At 30.9% G+C, this 14966-nt stretch overlaps 1 protein-coding gene and 2 non-coding genes across 3 annotated transcripts in view; 2 read left to right on the top strand and 1 right to left on the bottom strand.

Annotated features, from left to right (window-relative positions):
• The window catches only part of Spn100A (Serpin 100A), a 39799-nt gene extending 26098 nt beyond the window's left edge, over positions 1-13701 (top strand). The window contains exons 4-7 of the mRNA XM_085956856.1: positions 7-206; positions 3515-3700; positions 4912-5050; positions 13139-13701. Coding sequence (XP_085812982.1) covers positions 7-206; positions 3515-3700; positions 4912-5050; positions 13139-13326 — 713 coding nt within the window. The 3' untranslated portion in view covers positions 13327-13701. The remainder of the gene's footprint in view (positions 1-6; positions 207-3514; positions 3701-4911; positions 5051-13138) is intronic.
• On the bottom strand, positions 5713-5806 carry TRNAY-GUA (transfer RNA tyrosine (anticodon GUA)). The gene is made up of 2 exons: positions 5770-5806; positions 5713-5748 (listed from the first exon to the last, which is right to left on the bottom strand). It is a non-coding gene; the product is annotated as a tRNA-Tyr (tRNA).
• TRNAY-GUA (transfer RNA tyrosine (anticodon GUA)) lies at positions 5970-6064 on the top strand. Its single transcript has 2 exons — positions 5970-6006; positions 6029-6064. It is a non-coding gene; the product is annotated as a tRNA-Tyr (tRNA).
• Positions 13702-14966: the final 1265 nt, after the last annotated feature.

Here is a 14966-nt window from a genome sequence, read left to right as displayed (position 1 = left end):
TTCTAGATCCCAATTCTCTGATGATCTTATTCAACGGTCTTTATTTCCGTGGTTCATGGAAAACTCCTTTCGAGAACATCCCAGAAGAAACTTTCTACAAATCAGCCACTGAAAAGAAAACTGTCGACATGATGACTACTAAAGGAAAATTCAAAACAGGATCACTACCAGGACTCGACAGTGTTGCTGTTGAGATCCCATATGCGGTAAAAATAACTTGATACAAAACCGATTAATTGTAATATGCAGGTTACCTACTGCTATATTATTAAGCAGAGTTGTTCACTACCGGTTACTAAAGATCCAAGGTAATTCTAATCGTAGATTATTGTTTACATACAATGAATGTCCTTCAATCTGCTAAGGCCGAGTACTTCGAGTATAGTTTTTCTTCCTTTCACTTAAAACAGTGTTACCGTCTTATAGAGCAAAGGCAGGATAGATTATTCTATATTCAAGTAAGTTGAAAAAACAGTTGGTCCGTAGTTATAGATATGTAGTCTTGATTAAAATTATGATAAGTATTTATTAAAATTAAGAGTTTGCATTAAAAGGATTTGAACCTTTCATTTTTTCCTGTTAACCGAGAAATAAAATCAGTCATCACAATCCGATCATTAAATCATTAGTTTACTAATAGTTGTAATTGACTGAATGAAAGAACTTACAAAACAAACTTATCTTTTGCAATTACTAATTATTATGCATTGTCGTAGATTGACCAAAGATCACGGGAATCTAATACTACATATTGTATAATATTATCTGAACTTATACATGAAGATTTTTTTTCTTATACTATTCTCAGGATAAACAATGTAGTTCAATGATATTAGGTGCAAATTATCTATGTTCATTACCAAGAATGTAACATTTTCAAATCATGTGAATTATTCGTTAAATATCTTTTTTTATTAAATTATTAGCAAGTACATGTAGGTATGTTATGACTAAAATTTCGAGAGAACCTGATACCAGTTAGTAATTAAGATAATTGATACCTTAATTAAAACACAAAAACCGATTGCCAAAAATTTATGTAATTTCTTAAGCGCTTCAAGATGTATAATACGCTAGTTAATCTCATTGTAATTATATAGTATACACGTGACCCAATTGGTAAAGCACATTGGCACAAGTCTAGTGAATACGGGTTCGAGTCCCGTTTTGGTGTAAGATTTTTTTTCAAAAAATTTTGTTAGGGTATTTTAAAATCATCTGCATTCAACAAAAATAATGTTAGATTCTCAAATCATTTGAATTACTCGTTGAATAAAAAAAAATCTAGTTTGTAGTATTTGTATCTACTATTTGTATGCATTCAAAAATATATCAAGTAAATTTTGATTTATTGAAAAATCTAAGATGCCAACAGCACCTAATAGTTGCAGCCATATTGGGGTATAAAAGGTGAATATTTTTCAGTAAAAATGATAAGTCGCTAACCATTAGAAAATTACTTAGATACTTACGTACCTACAGCGCTCGAAATGGAAAAGTTTATGAACCGGAGCGCTCGACAGTTTTCTGAATATATTTACACAGTTATCAAATTTTGTGAATTCACCAATTCACCAATTTGACGAACAGGAACGGCGCTCCGGTGCGTTCCGGTCCATTTCGAGCCCTGCGTACCTAGTAGATAAAATTTCAAAATTTATAATATTGTTATGCACTTAACTATTATAAATCAATAGGTACTTCTTTATTCATTATATTCTCTATACGGATATAACACGGGATTGTATGCCGTTATATGAAATAGTTTTATCAAATAATTAATTTTGTATTTATCATCATTTTAAATTTTAAGATAGATAATAATACATATGTATTTTACCAGAAAACAGATTTTAACACAATGAATGGTAAACACATCATAAAGTATCTTTATGTATGTATCTTTTTTATAACAAGGAAACATATAAAGTTACAAAAACTCAGTCGTGTCTATGTCCATATAACATATTTGATAACACGTTTAATTCATTGATTCATAACATACTCTGATCAATATTAAAATGATATGTAAATACATTCAGATATTATCATGTCGTTAAAATTGAGAACTGCTGACGGCAGCACGACTTGGCGAAAACAGTTACTTGAACTTACTCCACTTTGCAATTCGTACCTGACTAACACAATGGCTTCGAATAATCTGTTGCAAGTTGCAGCCGATTAGATTAAATGATTTTAACACAAAGAAAGAATACAAATGTATATTATAATAATTTATCGATTTTTTTTTAAATTTAAGTGACATCCAAATTGGTTCTATAATTTTATTGAGGACCTGGGTACAAGGAAGGTATAAGTGCCCGACTATAGCTTTGAGTAAAATTAAACATTTATGGATGTGATGCTTACTGAGTCCATTTAAATACAGTACTTATAAGAAATATCAAAATTATTACAATTTAGTTTTAATGATATAAATAAAATACAATGATATCTAATAAAAATGTGAATGACTTTAAAGAGGGCATAATATATTTGTTTATCGAATGAAAATAAATCTATTTTTGTCTTTTTTTAAATTGTAAAATAGATATCAGTAAATTGTTTTAAATTGCACATTTCATGTTCTCTCGCTAGATGCCTCCAGTAAATCTTCATTTTGCCATAATTAAATAAATGACAACAAAACTGATTATTGATAATATGTAGTTACATTAAGTAAAATTAAGATAATTTATATTGGAAAATTAATTCTTACTACTTCAGATATTATTTAATTAGTATTTAAACGTAAAATATATGGTAAAATATTTTTTATTTCTTTTGTATTGACAAAATTAATAAAAAGCATCATTGCAACTTCGTTCAATTTAATTGGATTATAATACAATTACATCATGCTTTTAAATAAGTAATCACAGTTATTAGTTAAAATAATGTTACATACTACATTTTAATAATGGAAAAATACAAACAATAGCACCTGTACATGTACATGAATTTATCTGCATCAATAGTGTGTATTTTAAACTATCGCGATAATAACTATTTACACATAAAAGTACTGACTGTCTCTCCAATCTCATTTTTCAAGCGTAAGCGAGACGCAATGTTGTCATTGTATGGTGCTATTTGACAGATTTAGACAGGTTTATAGATAATCTTAAACATCAGAGTATTCTGTGCGGTGCAGTTCGTATTTATTAAGGCAGGCTCGCCACTATCGTTCTACTGCGCATGCGCACCGGTATGCAAGTACCAAGTATTCAGAAAATATTCAGAAGCTTCAGAAGTTTTTTGATACATGCATGCATTCTTGCAACTTGCACTATAATACGTGTTTACACGTGCATTTTATGGTTATGGCCACAATAATACGCACTGTCAGCAGTAAATCCATGCACTTGTAAACGAGGTATTAAGTTATATCTGTATTAAAATAAGTAATTACCTAGATAAATAACCTAGATAAGGTAAATATCAGAAGTAAAAAATAATGGACTCATCTATATGGTTATATCATTATAATGACATTTAAACCGTAATGTTTTAGGGCGACAGATACGCGCTTCTTTTGGTAGTTCCACGTGCTCGCGATGGTCTCCGACGCTTAGCTGCTGATCTGCCAGGTCTTCCCCCTTCAAAGCTTCCAGCCCTTCTTCAAGAGAAATCGCTGACCATACGCATGCCAGCGTTCTACATAGAGGTCACCACTAAACCACTTGCCGCTCTTGCTAAGGTAATGGTATAAAGCATTAATAATATTATTTCATTTTACTAAAGGATTGGGTCCTTCTTACAAAATGTCAATTTTCAACAAGAGAACGACAAACCCGCCTGGGTTTGAACATTATAGAAGAAAACAAGTTAGAAGACATATAACAGCAAATATCCACTACAAACATTTCGTAGTTAGGTTTAATTCACTGCTACCGATCCTAAAATCCAAAAGTTTCCACAGAAAATCAATAATGATGCTCTATAAACTATCACACTAAACCCGGTCGCACATTTAAAATCGTCCGACTGGGATATGGTCATAAATCAAAATTGGGCACAGTGTTGCAGTTCTCTTCCATGCAAACAGGTGAGGCCATGCGGCTAGCTGAAACGAATGAAAAACGATGCGACATTTTTCTATTGTACCTGAGCCCAGTGTCGAGTAAAATTCGTTACATGCAACAAGTACATAGTAGAGCAGCAGAAGATTGGAGATGGCTAGATTTGATTTGGGCTGTCGTGCTAACGAAGAAGAAGAAGATAGCGTACAGTTCTCCCATTAGCAACTTAATACCAAATTTAATTTAGTGCTCACTCAGTTAGATTATGATCAATTTTCATTCAAAAATCATTTTGAGAATGGTAATTCTAAATAATTAATATTGTCGCGTGAATTAAAATATTAACATTATTGTATTTAAAACAGCCACCAATTAGTCAGCGGAATATTATGTCAAATATAATATCATAAGATATTATAATACAATATGGTTGTCTTGTTCGTATTGCTCTTATAATATCAAATAAGAAAAATATTGATTAGTATTATTAAGCAATTAATTAATGGAGAAAATAATATAGATTATGATTTTCTTAGCAATATTCAGATAATGAGATTTCTTCACTCAAAGACTTCAGTCAAAACTAATCTTATTTAAATATTATTTATTTTTACTGAAATATAATAATTATATATAATACTATAATTATTATAGTATTATAAACAATAAATACTGCAGTAATACACAATAATATTATCTTAATTATATTTTGTTTTTCGTACTTGTTCCCACAATAATTATTTCATTAGAAACAAGACCAGTTTCGTCCTAAAGGACAGGTTATAATTGCAATTTTTGATGCAAATAGAGTTAGGTCACTTGGAAAGAATTATTCCAAACCCTGGATACATGAATTATTCATAGTTAATATTGCTCTTGTACATTGCAGTTTGGAGTGAGCAGTATATTTGGACCGGAAGCGGATCTTTCAGGAATTTCACCAGTCGATGGACTTTTTGTTCAAGAAATGGTACAACACGTTTCAGTTAAGGTGGACAATGGTGGAAGCTCACATGCTCAAATTACAGGTATGATTATTTGGGATAACTATTTTTTGTTGTATGAAAAAAATAAACCAGCAATCAACACTTTACCTAATACCTATTATATAGTAAAGATTAAAAACCAAAATGTCTGAGACTAAAAATGCTGGAACGGTCAGATTTCAAGATTAAATTTTATATCGGTCCTTAATAATTTTATTAGGGGATTGCCGTTTTTCAAATAGTAGACGTCTTATTAAATGACATGCGTAATGTTTATATGACATTTTTCTAATGAGGTACTTCTCTCAAATTCCCGGATTCACAGATGGACAAATCTATACAGTACTGTAATCCACAGTATGTATGTACAGGAATGTTTTCATACATCCATCCTGTACTTTCTTACAAACAACGAAAGGATTTTTAGTCGCCTTTAACATCGGTGCATACGAATAAACTGTACACCCAATTCCACTAAACCACTATTCGTTTAGTGTAGGTAAAGTCTATAATATAAATATATTTTTAAAACAAGTGATATTATAATAGGTATTATCAATTGCATCCTCTGTTATTTAAATAAAATTATTTCATGTTATTTAAATAAAAACAACATAGTATAAAAAATGCAGAAGAAATAACTACTAGAGAGTAAACCTGCAAGTTTTTCACTATTTTTGACCTCATCTACCTAAAAAAAATATTCCTTCGAACCGGATTTGAACCAGTGACCTATGGATAACAGTTTATATGTATAACATCTACAGTCCACCGCTCTACCAACTGAGCTATCGAAGGCTTATATACCTGCAAGAAAATTTCAATGCGGTATCAGTTTTAATTTAAATATAATTGGATCACTTTTATAATCGCCTTGGTGCTATTTGCTGACTTTCTCTTTGCTCTGATTTCATCATTATTTCTTGGTGTATTAAATATCTGTTTGCGTGCATTTTTCATACCTTCGATAGCTCAGTTGGTAGAGCGGTGGACTGTAGATGTTAAATTATTCAAACTGTTATCCATAGGTCACTGGTTCAAATCCGGTTCGAAGGAATATTTTTACTTTTTTTAATAAATAAAAATTAATAAGAAATGCAAATGTGTAAACAGGGAAAATGCTAAATGATATAAAAATGCAAAGCTTGACAATTTAGGAGTGTACAGGTAAATAACATAAATATTATAGACGTACCTATTATAATAATAAACCTGTAATGTTTTAAATAGTTGGTTCCAATTATATTGATGGCCAATAATTAGCTAGAATTTATCTACAGCTGGGTGTAGGCCTTTCTAAGCTCTTTTCTTATTGATACTGCGTGTTGCGTACTTCGTGTACTTTACATGACTTAACTATTTCTTTAATTCAATTGAGGTCCACCTTTCGATAACTTTCTGCATTTTCAATTACCATTGGATGATTAGATTGTCTAATAATCGTCCCTTTTCAATATGTATGCCCAGCCCATTTTCATTTGACGTTTTAGCGATCTATATTAAGTACATTATGCACTGATTGTACAACACTGCCCCTGACATTAATTGACACATCTGGCTATTTATATCCATGTGTCAACTTGGCTATATAAAAAAGTTAACATTAAATAACCTTATACGAACTTTTATTATAAGCCGTTACGGTAAACAAAAAATCGTACCAACAAATATTATTTGACTTCGTAGTATCGCCAATCAAACTGAAATAATTACAGTATTATTTAAAATAAAACTTTCGTCCGTGTATCTGTACCACAATAAATGTGTATAGTACGTACGTTACAATAATACACTTTGACTATCGTTAGAAAAAATATTTTAATTATAGTATCTGAATCTGAAAAGTAAATTTCCAAGTATGATAAAATTTATATCTCTAAAAGCTACTAACGTATTTTAAAAACACTGGTTTATGACATAGCGTCGCTATAGGATTTGTTTCCCGAATATCCATTTTTGTCGAAATCGAGATTTTAATGCAGTTCAATTTCTTTTATCGAACTCTACCGAAATCATTTATAAAAATAATATATTTTTATCTAGGAACAGAGATATTTTAAAAAAAAAACCCGAATACGCCATGTTAAGTTACAATTAATCCGTGTTGTTCTCCCGAATGTCCAACTATTCGTACCTTTATATCCAAGTTAATTTCGGTCGAAATAAATCTCTGGCTGAGTTTTTATTTCCCGAATATGACTTTTAGCCAATCAAACCGCGCTGACGCCGTGCATCTCGCTCCCACATTCACGCTGTCTAGCTCTAAAACAATCACGCCCACTTTCATATTTTTCGGCCGTCTGGAGTGCTCTTTCAAATTTCGTCTTATTGAACTTGTTTTTAAAGTTACTATTGTTTTAATAGTGAATTCATCAAATTTGAAGATATCATTTATAGCTGATACATCACCAGTTCGCCCTGAACTTATAGTAAAGTTATGGAAATGAGTGTTTTAACCTAAATAACTGCATTTTGTTTTGATAAATGACACAAAATCCCAACGGTTATATGAATTCTACAGTATGACCCGGCAACTACTATGACGTAAAAAATAATTATTATTTTAAATTATTATTAATCAAACATTGTTTGTCTTTATTTTACTTTTAATCTAGGTATTTCTATGAAAATAAAGGCGATGCTATTATTTATTTTTGAATGCGCTGATAGCTAATTTAATTTAATATGTATGTTAGTAACTATTTATTTGGTGAATATTATATACTTAGGATATTGGTACCTACCAAAGAGATTGGACTCTTTCAATCTCTTTGGTACCTACCTAATATTAGCAGACAATGGTAATTAATTTATAGATGCTATTATTTTGTGTTGTCATTCCAACAGTAAATATATAATATTTATTTGGTGGTTTGTTATAAGTTTAATTGCTAATTATAGAAATATATAGATATAATAATATACAGATATACATAGATTTTTTTTTTTTTTTGGAAAAAGTATTAATATAAAATTGTTAGCAAGTACGAGTAAGTACCATCATAAAATATTGGAGAAATCCGTGACGTCGGTTAGTAATTGAAGTAGTAGATACCTACTTTTATCTAATAAACAAAAACCGATCGCCGATAGTCGCTTGATTTTGAAGAATACTGATGAGCAGGTATTAAAAGGCCGATAGTTAAAGTTTGTCGTCATAAGTATGTCACCTCGTAGCTTAGTGGATAATTCGTGGACTGGTTCGTAAACCCAGGAGATGCAGGGACGATTCCTGCCGGGTGTCGTACTTTTTTCAAAAATATTTTTTCTATTGGTTATAATATATTTTCTCAGAAGTGATTTTCAAAATTATGTATGTTTAATAATTAAAATGGTAAATTCTTAATCTTGTGAATTATTCGTTGAATAAAAAAAAGATTATTAAAAACTATTTTATTACTTATTACGAAAAAAACCGAAAAAAGCGAATACCGCATGTTATTATTACCTACGAACTTGGGTTATTACGATCATTAGGTATTTAAATAGTAAAAGTAATCATTAACGATTATCGTGTAAATAAATATAACATTTGAGGTACGTACTTTTTGACCACTCAGTAATCCGTGGGCCGTGCAGCAATACGCTACGGTCTTAAGTCCCGAACGTCCTTGTTTTGTCCCGAATATCCATTATTCTGAGAGAGCGCTAAAAATTTCCCGAATATCCACAACGAGTACTTGTAAATAAAACGCATTTTCTGTGCATTTACTGATTTATACCACTATATTATTCTTGGAATCTATTCTTAGATAATGTTGCAATCATACAGTGTAGAAAGAATGATTGATACATCTACTGATATTTCAATATACGACAATGAAATTTGTTTTTCGTCTCCTGAAAAATTGACATTTGGTCTATTCGGGAAACAAATCCTATAGCGACGATAGATTATTAATATAACTAATATATAAAAAAAATGTTATTTCAATGTGTACGACTTGACTGACAAAAAAAAACATAAAAGATTTTAAATTTTTTAGATTTTCCAAAAAAAAATTGGAGACGCCACATTAAAATTACATAATAAAAACATGATACAATATGCTATTAATTATATACTACGATACCTAACATAGTTTCTTTTCATAATTTTGCACATTCATTACATTTAGCAGTCGGGTTTGTTTTGTTTTGGGGGACATAATAATACGGTCGTGGCGACCTAATGAGTTAAAAATATATTATTTTATATAATCTAAGATCAGCATCTTAATTCTTAATGACATCAGTGTTTTCACTAGTAGCTCTTGGTTTATTTAAATACTAGCTGACCCGGCAAACTTCGTACCGCCTCAGAATCAATAATCTTGTGTTAACTTATTAGCTGAATTAAATTCAGTTTTTTATTAAGTTAAAATGAATACTCAAAATGAATAAGTTCAATAAATGTGCAAAAATTAAATCAAAATGAAAAGTATTTTAATTATATTGAACTGTACACACACGATGACCACGTGGATTAAGCGCCGGTATATAGTGTCGAGGGTCCCATGTTCGAATCCTGGGTCTGGTAAGTTCACATATTGTAATTCAATTTCAATTCAATGATGACTACCGAGCCAACCTTCAGTCGTTAATTGTGCGGTGGCAAGCCAGGCAGATCCAATGAGTTTCAAAATTCAGTTGGATAGTTGGTTGCTTCGTCTTCGTTTTTTACACAGTCTATAGATTTGAAGGAATGCAGTGGACCAACGATTTGATTTTGAATTGTGAAGTTTAAGTGATCCACATATTTGTTCTTTACCGAGAGAATGCTCGTTCACTCAACCAATTGTCATGTTTGTGATTAGCAATGATGTTCGGTAACACTTTGTTGATGAGTTCGTCCTTAGTTGAGTCGAAATTGGAAAAATTCAGCGGAAACGAAATTAATCCGCTCGATTCATCTACAGGAACACGGCCGTTACCGATAGTCAGCAATTGCTTGGAGAAATCTTCGGCAGATGGATCATTTAGCAATGCAACTCGCATGTTTGTCGTCAGCTGAAGTGTCTTTACATAGCACCACAGAGTCGATGATTTGAGGCAAGCATTTATTTCATCAGCAGCGGTCGATCTTGGAATGACGGTAGTGTTTGGCGAAAATCGCCAGATAGTAGAATCATTGCGCCTCCAAAACTTCTCGAGTCATTGTGCAGATCTTTCATAGTTCGATTGAGTGCTTTCAATGCGCGTTTGTGCGCCATTGTGCATTTATCCCAGGTAATTATTTTACTTGCTAACAAAACTTTGGCCATTGCTGAGTATTTCGCAATGTTGCATGTCGGTTTTTCAGTCGGAAATTTCAACGTTGAATGAGGCGTTCGGCATCCTTCTAACAACGTGGCCGCTATTCCAGAAGAAGCAACTGCTACAGCATTTTTGGATCTCGCACGAACAGTAGCCAAAATCAATGACATGAGGAATGTCTTCCCAGTTCCATCGGCCGCGTCGAGGAAAAATAAGCCACCATTTCCATAATCAATTGCCTTCATTAACGTATCGTACACTTCCTTCTGTTGAGGGTTCAACAGCGGTACATTCGTTTGAACTGATTGGTTCAATGCATCTCGATCATATTCACGATCACGTTCCAATTCTCGATTGAAAGCGTCGTTCATTCCACGATGTGACGTTGGCATTCCTTACTTGACTAAAAAACTGCCGCACATGAGGTAACACATGTATTCGATCAAAAACAAAGCCTGGTTATGTATCTACTCATTCACCTCGAGATCGGGATTCGCTGAACTGACACAAATTCGATGTAAAATGTCTTCTGACATGTCATCCTTTTACTTGTTCCACAGCTCAGGTGTATTCGATGGGAAGCATGTCGAAATAATGATATCAAAAAATGTGCGTATCTGACTTGGAGATGCAGAAACAATTGCTTCAGCGATTGTCATATCCCAATGAGTATCTTTTTCAAGCAAATTGAGCTGTTGACATGAAGCACGAAATGTTGGGCACACTACATCATTGACAGTTAGACATTTCGACTATCATTCTTTCTTTTGTTTGTTTGCTTCTTCTTTATTGTTTCTGTCATGTATCAGAGATGGCGTTGTATACGGATTTTTTTTTTTGTGATTTTCTTTTATTTTAGAATGCGCGAGGTTTTCATCGTTCAAATTAATCAATGTCAGTCAAAAGCCTTTCCATACAAAATGTATGAGAAAATTAATTTTCTTCCTAATTAATTTTTTCCGTGATTTATCCGATATTTTAATAGTTATTCTGCTATTCGGGGCGGAGACAAATCCACTAAATCAAAGATCATAAAAATTGGTCCAGCTGTTCTTGAGTTATAAATGGTGTAACTAACCCGACTTTGTTTTATATATATAGATGCTCTTCTAATGATTTTGTTGTTTTTTGTTTTTTGTCTATAATTTAAATTATAACAAGATAAAAAGAACTTTTTATATACCTACAACGTTTTTAAATTTTCCGTTGAAACATATAAACTTGACTTGACTAGCTTAAACGATCAAAAAAAATGTACTTGACATGGTATATTGATTTCCATAGTAACGAACGTCTAGCAACCAATAATGGTGTCGAAATAACTTTTCATACAAAACAGCATTAACTGAAAATAAATTCAATTCTACTTAAAGGTGGCTAAAAGTAATAAAAAATGCATTGGCATCGTGTTCTGATATATTCTAAACGTTTCAAATGTCTAGATAGTCGGGAAGTTAGTTAAAAATCGATTGCAAGATTTGTACCGGACAAAGAATCACCGGACAAATAAGAATACGAGCTAAGAAAAACGTTGTAATAAAATCAATAATATTATGTTGTTTCTGGTAGAAATCCATTATTGAATAATACTTTACCTGTAAGTACCTATACGTTAATTCAAATGTAGGCCGATTTCATCTGGTGAGATGTGTAACTTGCATCTGGTAAGAAAATACCCTGCTCTGAAAATAACCAGCAAACAAATGTGTTACCATTAAATTTTAAGTTAAATCAAAAAATGATTAGGTCACGTTAAATATTAATAGTTTATTTTTTACTCATTTACAAAAAAAATACGTAAAGTATTGTAATTTTTTAGTACCTAAGGTTATGATAATTCTCCCTGGCACAGGGTTTGGTTAATTGTTAACCGAATGATTATTCTCCGAGTAATCAATAACATCAACTACATTTAATGTAGGTAATAAAAATGTTAGCTACAATTCTGTAAATGTGTTACCAGCCCTAGTGTTTTCCCATCCACCGGTCGAAGAATGGTTTTGAATTCACCAGTACGGCGACGCAAACCTACATTATTACCATTATATTATGTATTCTTAAATTAAACTTAATTTTTCGTCTACTAAATTCAAAATGATTGCTGTTTTTATCGTTTTTTTTTTTACTATGAGAGATATTCATTTGATTTATTTTTCGAATAAATTGCCTTTTAAGTCATTCTTTTGAAAATTCACTATTATAATCACAATGAAGCGTGTGAAAACAAAAATTATACAGAGTCGACGAATTTAATAGATTTCTCGGAGAGTCAAATTTTAAATGTAAGTTTTGCCGGAAAACTGCAATCGTTTATTTATTTGACGATTTTTTTTATTCATCGAATAATTTATTATAATTTGAATAATTTTACATTCCAACCTAACCACATTGACCGTAATACGATGGATAAGGGCCTTGTCCAGGTCCAGATTTTTTCTAATATATATGTTTTTAGGATGTTAACGTAGGTTTGTAAATTTATGCATTAGTATTTTTTTCTGAATCAATCAATAAACCAACTATGTAGTTAAAACCATTTAGTACAATATACCTAGTAGGCATAAAAACAAACGAGTCTCGCCTTATTTTTTTACACGAAAACTTGATATTTCATTTGAAGATGACTTTTAGAAGAAAAAAACACTAAAAATAATTCTTTACAATTCGCAGAAATATGTCGATCATTGGAATAAACAATATTTTGCTAAATTCATTCGATTTAATATATATGAAAAACGGGGACAAAATGCCACGATTTCTTACGTAAAATTTTCTCTTAATATATTAGAATGCATTCTACTGGTGAAATAAAACTATCGTCGATAATAATATTATTAGAGGAAAACAATTTGTGGTCTCATCCAGGAATTTAATTATGAAATTAAATATTTCCAGCATCCAACCCTTCGCTTCTGGAACGCAGCATACCAATAAAGGAGGATGCCGAAACACCGGTCGACTCCGAAGAATTCGTCCTCGATCGGCCTTTCCTGTTTTTCGTCCGCGATGTAATCGACAACATTGTCGTTGTGGCGGGAAAAGTGACAGATCCTGGAACAATGGCGCCATTCGGATCGCTGTGATTTGATTGAATACAATCACACCATCTAACGATCAGTCTTGAAACGTTTCTTTTGAATTACTTTGTAAAGCAATAGAAAGCCAACAGATCACTGCTCAAGTAGCTGAAATTAATTTAATCTAATAAATATTATATTGGACAATCAAAAAATATACTATCTTTAGTTAAAATATTAAAAATACAGTGAAAGATGTTATTTATTTATTTGTTATTTTTAACGATATACTTAAATTTGTCCAATCATTGATGGATAGTTATAAATTTGTATTATAATGAATGGAAATAATTATGTTGCATTAAATCGATTCCGCATATTTTTTATTATTAAAACGATTGATTGATTGATCCATTCATTATTATACATCATTAATTTTATAAAAATTAAATTATGGAGTCTTTTAAAATCATTAATAATACAATATTTATTTATGCAAGTGTCGTAATTATTCCAGTTTCTTTTGTTTCTATATCTAATCATGCCTGACAAACGAGTCGGTAGGTGAGTTTCATGTTGATCGTTAATAAATATGTATTGTTATTTGTTATGTCGTATTAACTTTGTAGCCATTCTTTTAAAAGGTTAGGTAATTAGTTAGAAACATTGCATAATAATTTGAGATTTTATTACATTTTAATTACTTTAAGAGTATGCCTTCAGTCATTTGAAGTAGGTGGTTAACGATACTTGAATAATGTGATTAGAAAAGTATGTAGGTATAATTCAGAGGCATTTGATATTGAAAAAGTACACAAATAATTTATTTTAAATTATTAATTAGATTTATTACAATCATATGAAATATCTTAGTTATTTTAAGTACCTATATATATTATGTACCTATATTTTATAATAAAAACACCTAGTGAAATAAAATAATATATATTTTTTTAATTTATTGTTGTGACTATTTACCCCTTATTTACATATTGGTAAATTAAAAATATATCATATTCAAATTGTGTACAAATAATTACAATTTAATAAACTGTCACGATCATAGTCTTATAAATTAATTGGCTATAATAAAAACGCAATATTTTCATACATAGTATACTAACTTAGGAAAATTATAGAAATTTCCTTTGATATAATACTTTCAAAAATTAATATTGTTGTCATGGAATATATTGAAAACAATTATTTCTTCATGACTTGTATTAACTTATTGCTTTATGAAGGTCTTCGCTAGATATTTTTTCTTATTAACATTTTTATGTTACAATAGATTGGGGATGTGACTAGGGATTGCAATACCGGTATTTCAAAACCGGTATTCCAGTATTTATCAATACCGAAATACCGGTTTTAAAAATCCAAAATACCAGAATTTTCGGTATTAAGAAAGCATACTCGTTTACGTTTTTGAAAATGAATTATAAGCTATGTGCTGCTAAAATGCAAACATATTGAGTGAATCCAACAGAGGTAAAAAATAAAACAAATTTCATCAAATATGTTTTACAAATTATCATAAGATTATTTCGAAATAGAAAACATCCGTGACAAAAATGTTCAATTATTCTATAATTATTGATGACTGTTAGTACAAGCGTTGAATTTAAGAAGCTTTTCCTGTAGCCGGACTTATTTGCACTTGATGAACTTTTGAGGGCTTTAGTTAAAATTATCAATATATTCAA

This window comes from Rhyacophila brunnea, unplaced genomic scaffold (genome assembly GCF_057557595.1).
Source record: "Rhyacophila brunnea isolate RB1 unplaced genomic scaffold, BYU_Rbru_1.0 scaffold_6, whole genome shotgun sequence".
Taxonomy (NCBI): Eukaryota; Metazoa; Arthropoda; class Insecta; order Trichoptera; family Rhyacophilidae; genus Rhyacophila; species Rhyacophila brunnea.
Note: the sequence above shows the minus strand (reverse complement) of the source record. Positions and strands in the feature narration are given on the sequence as shown.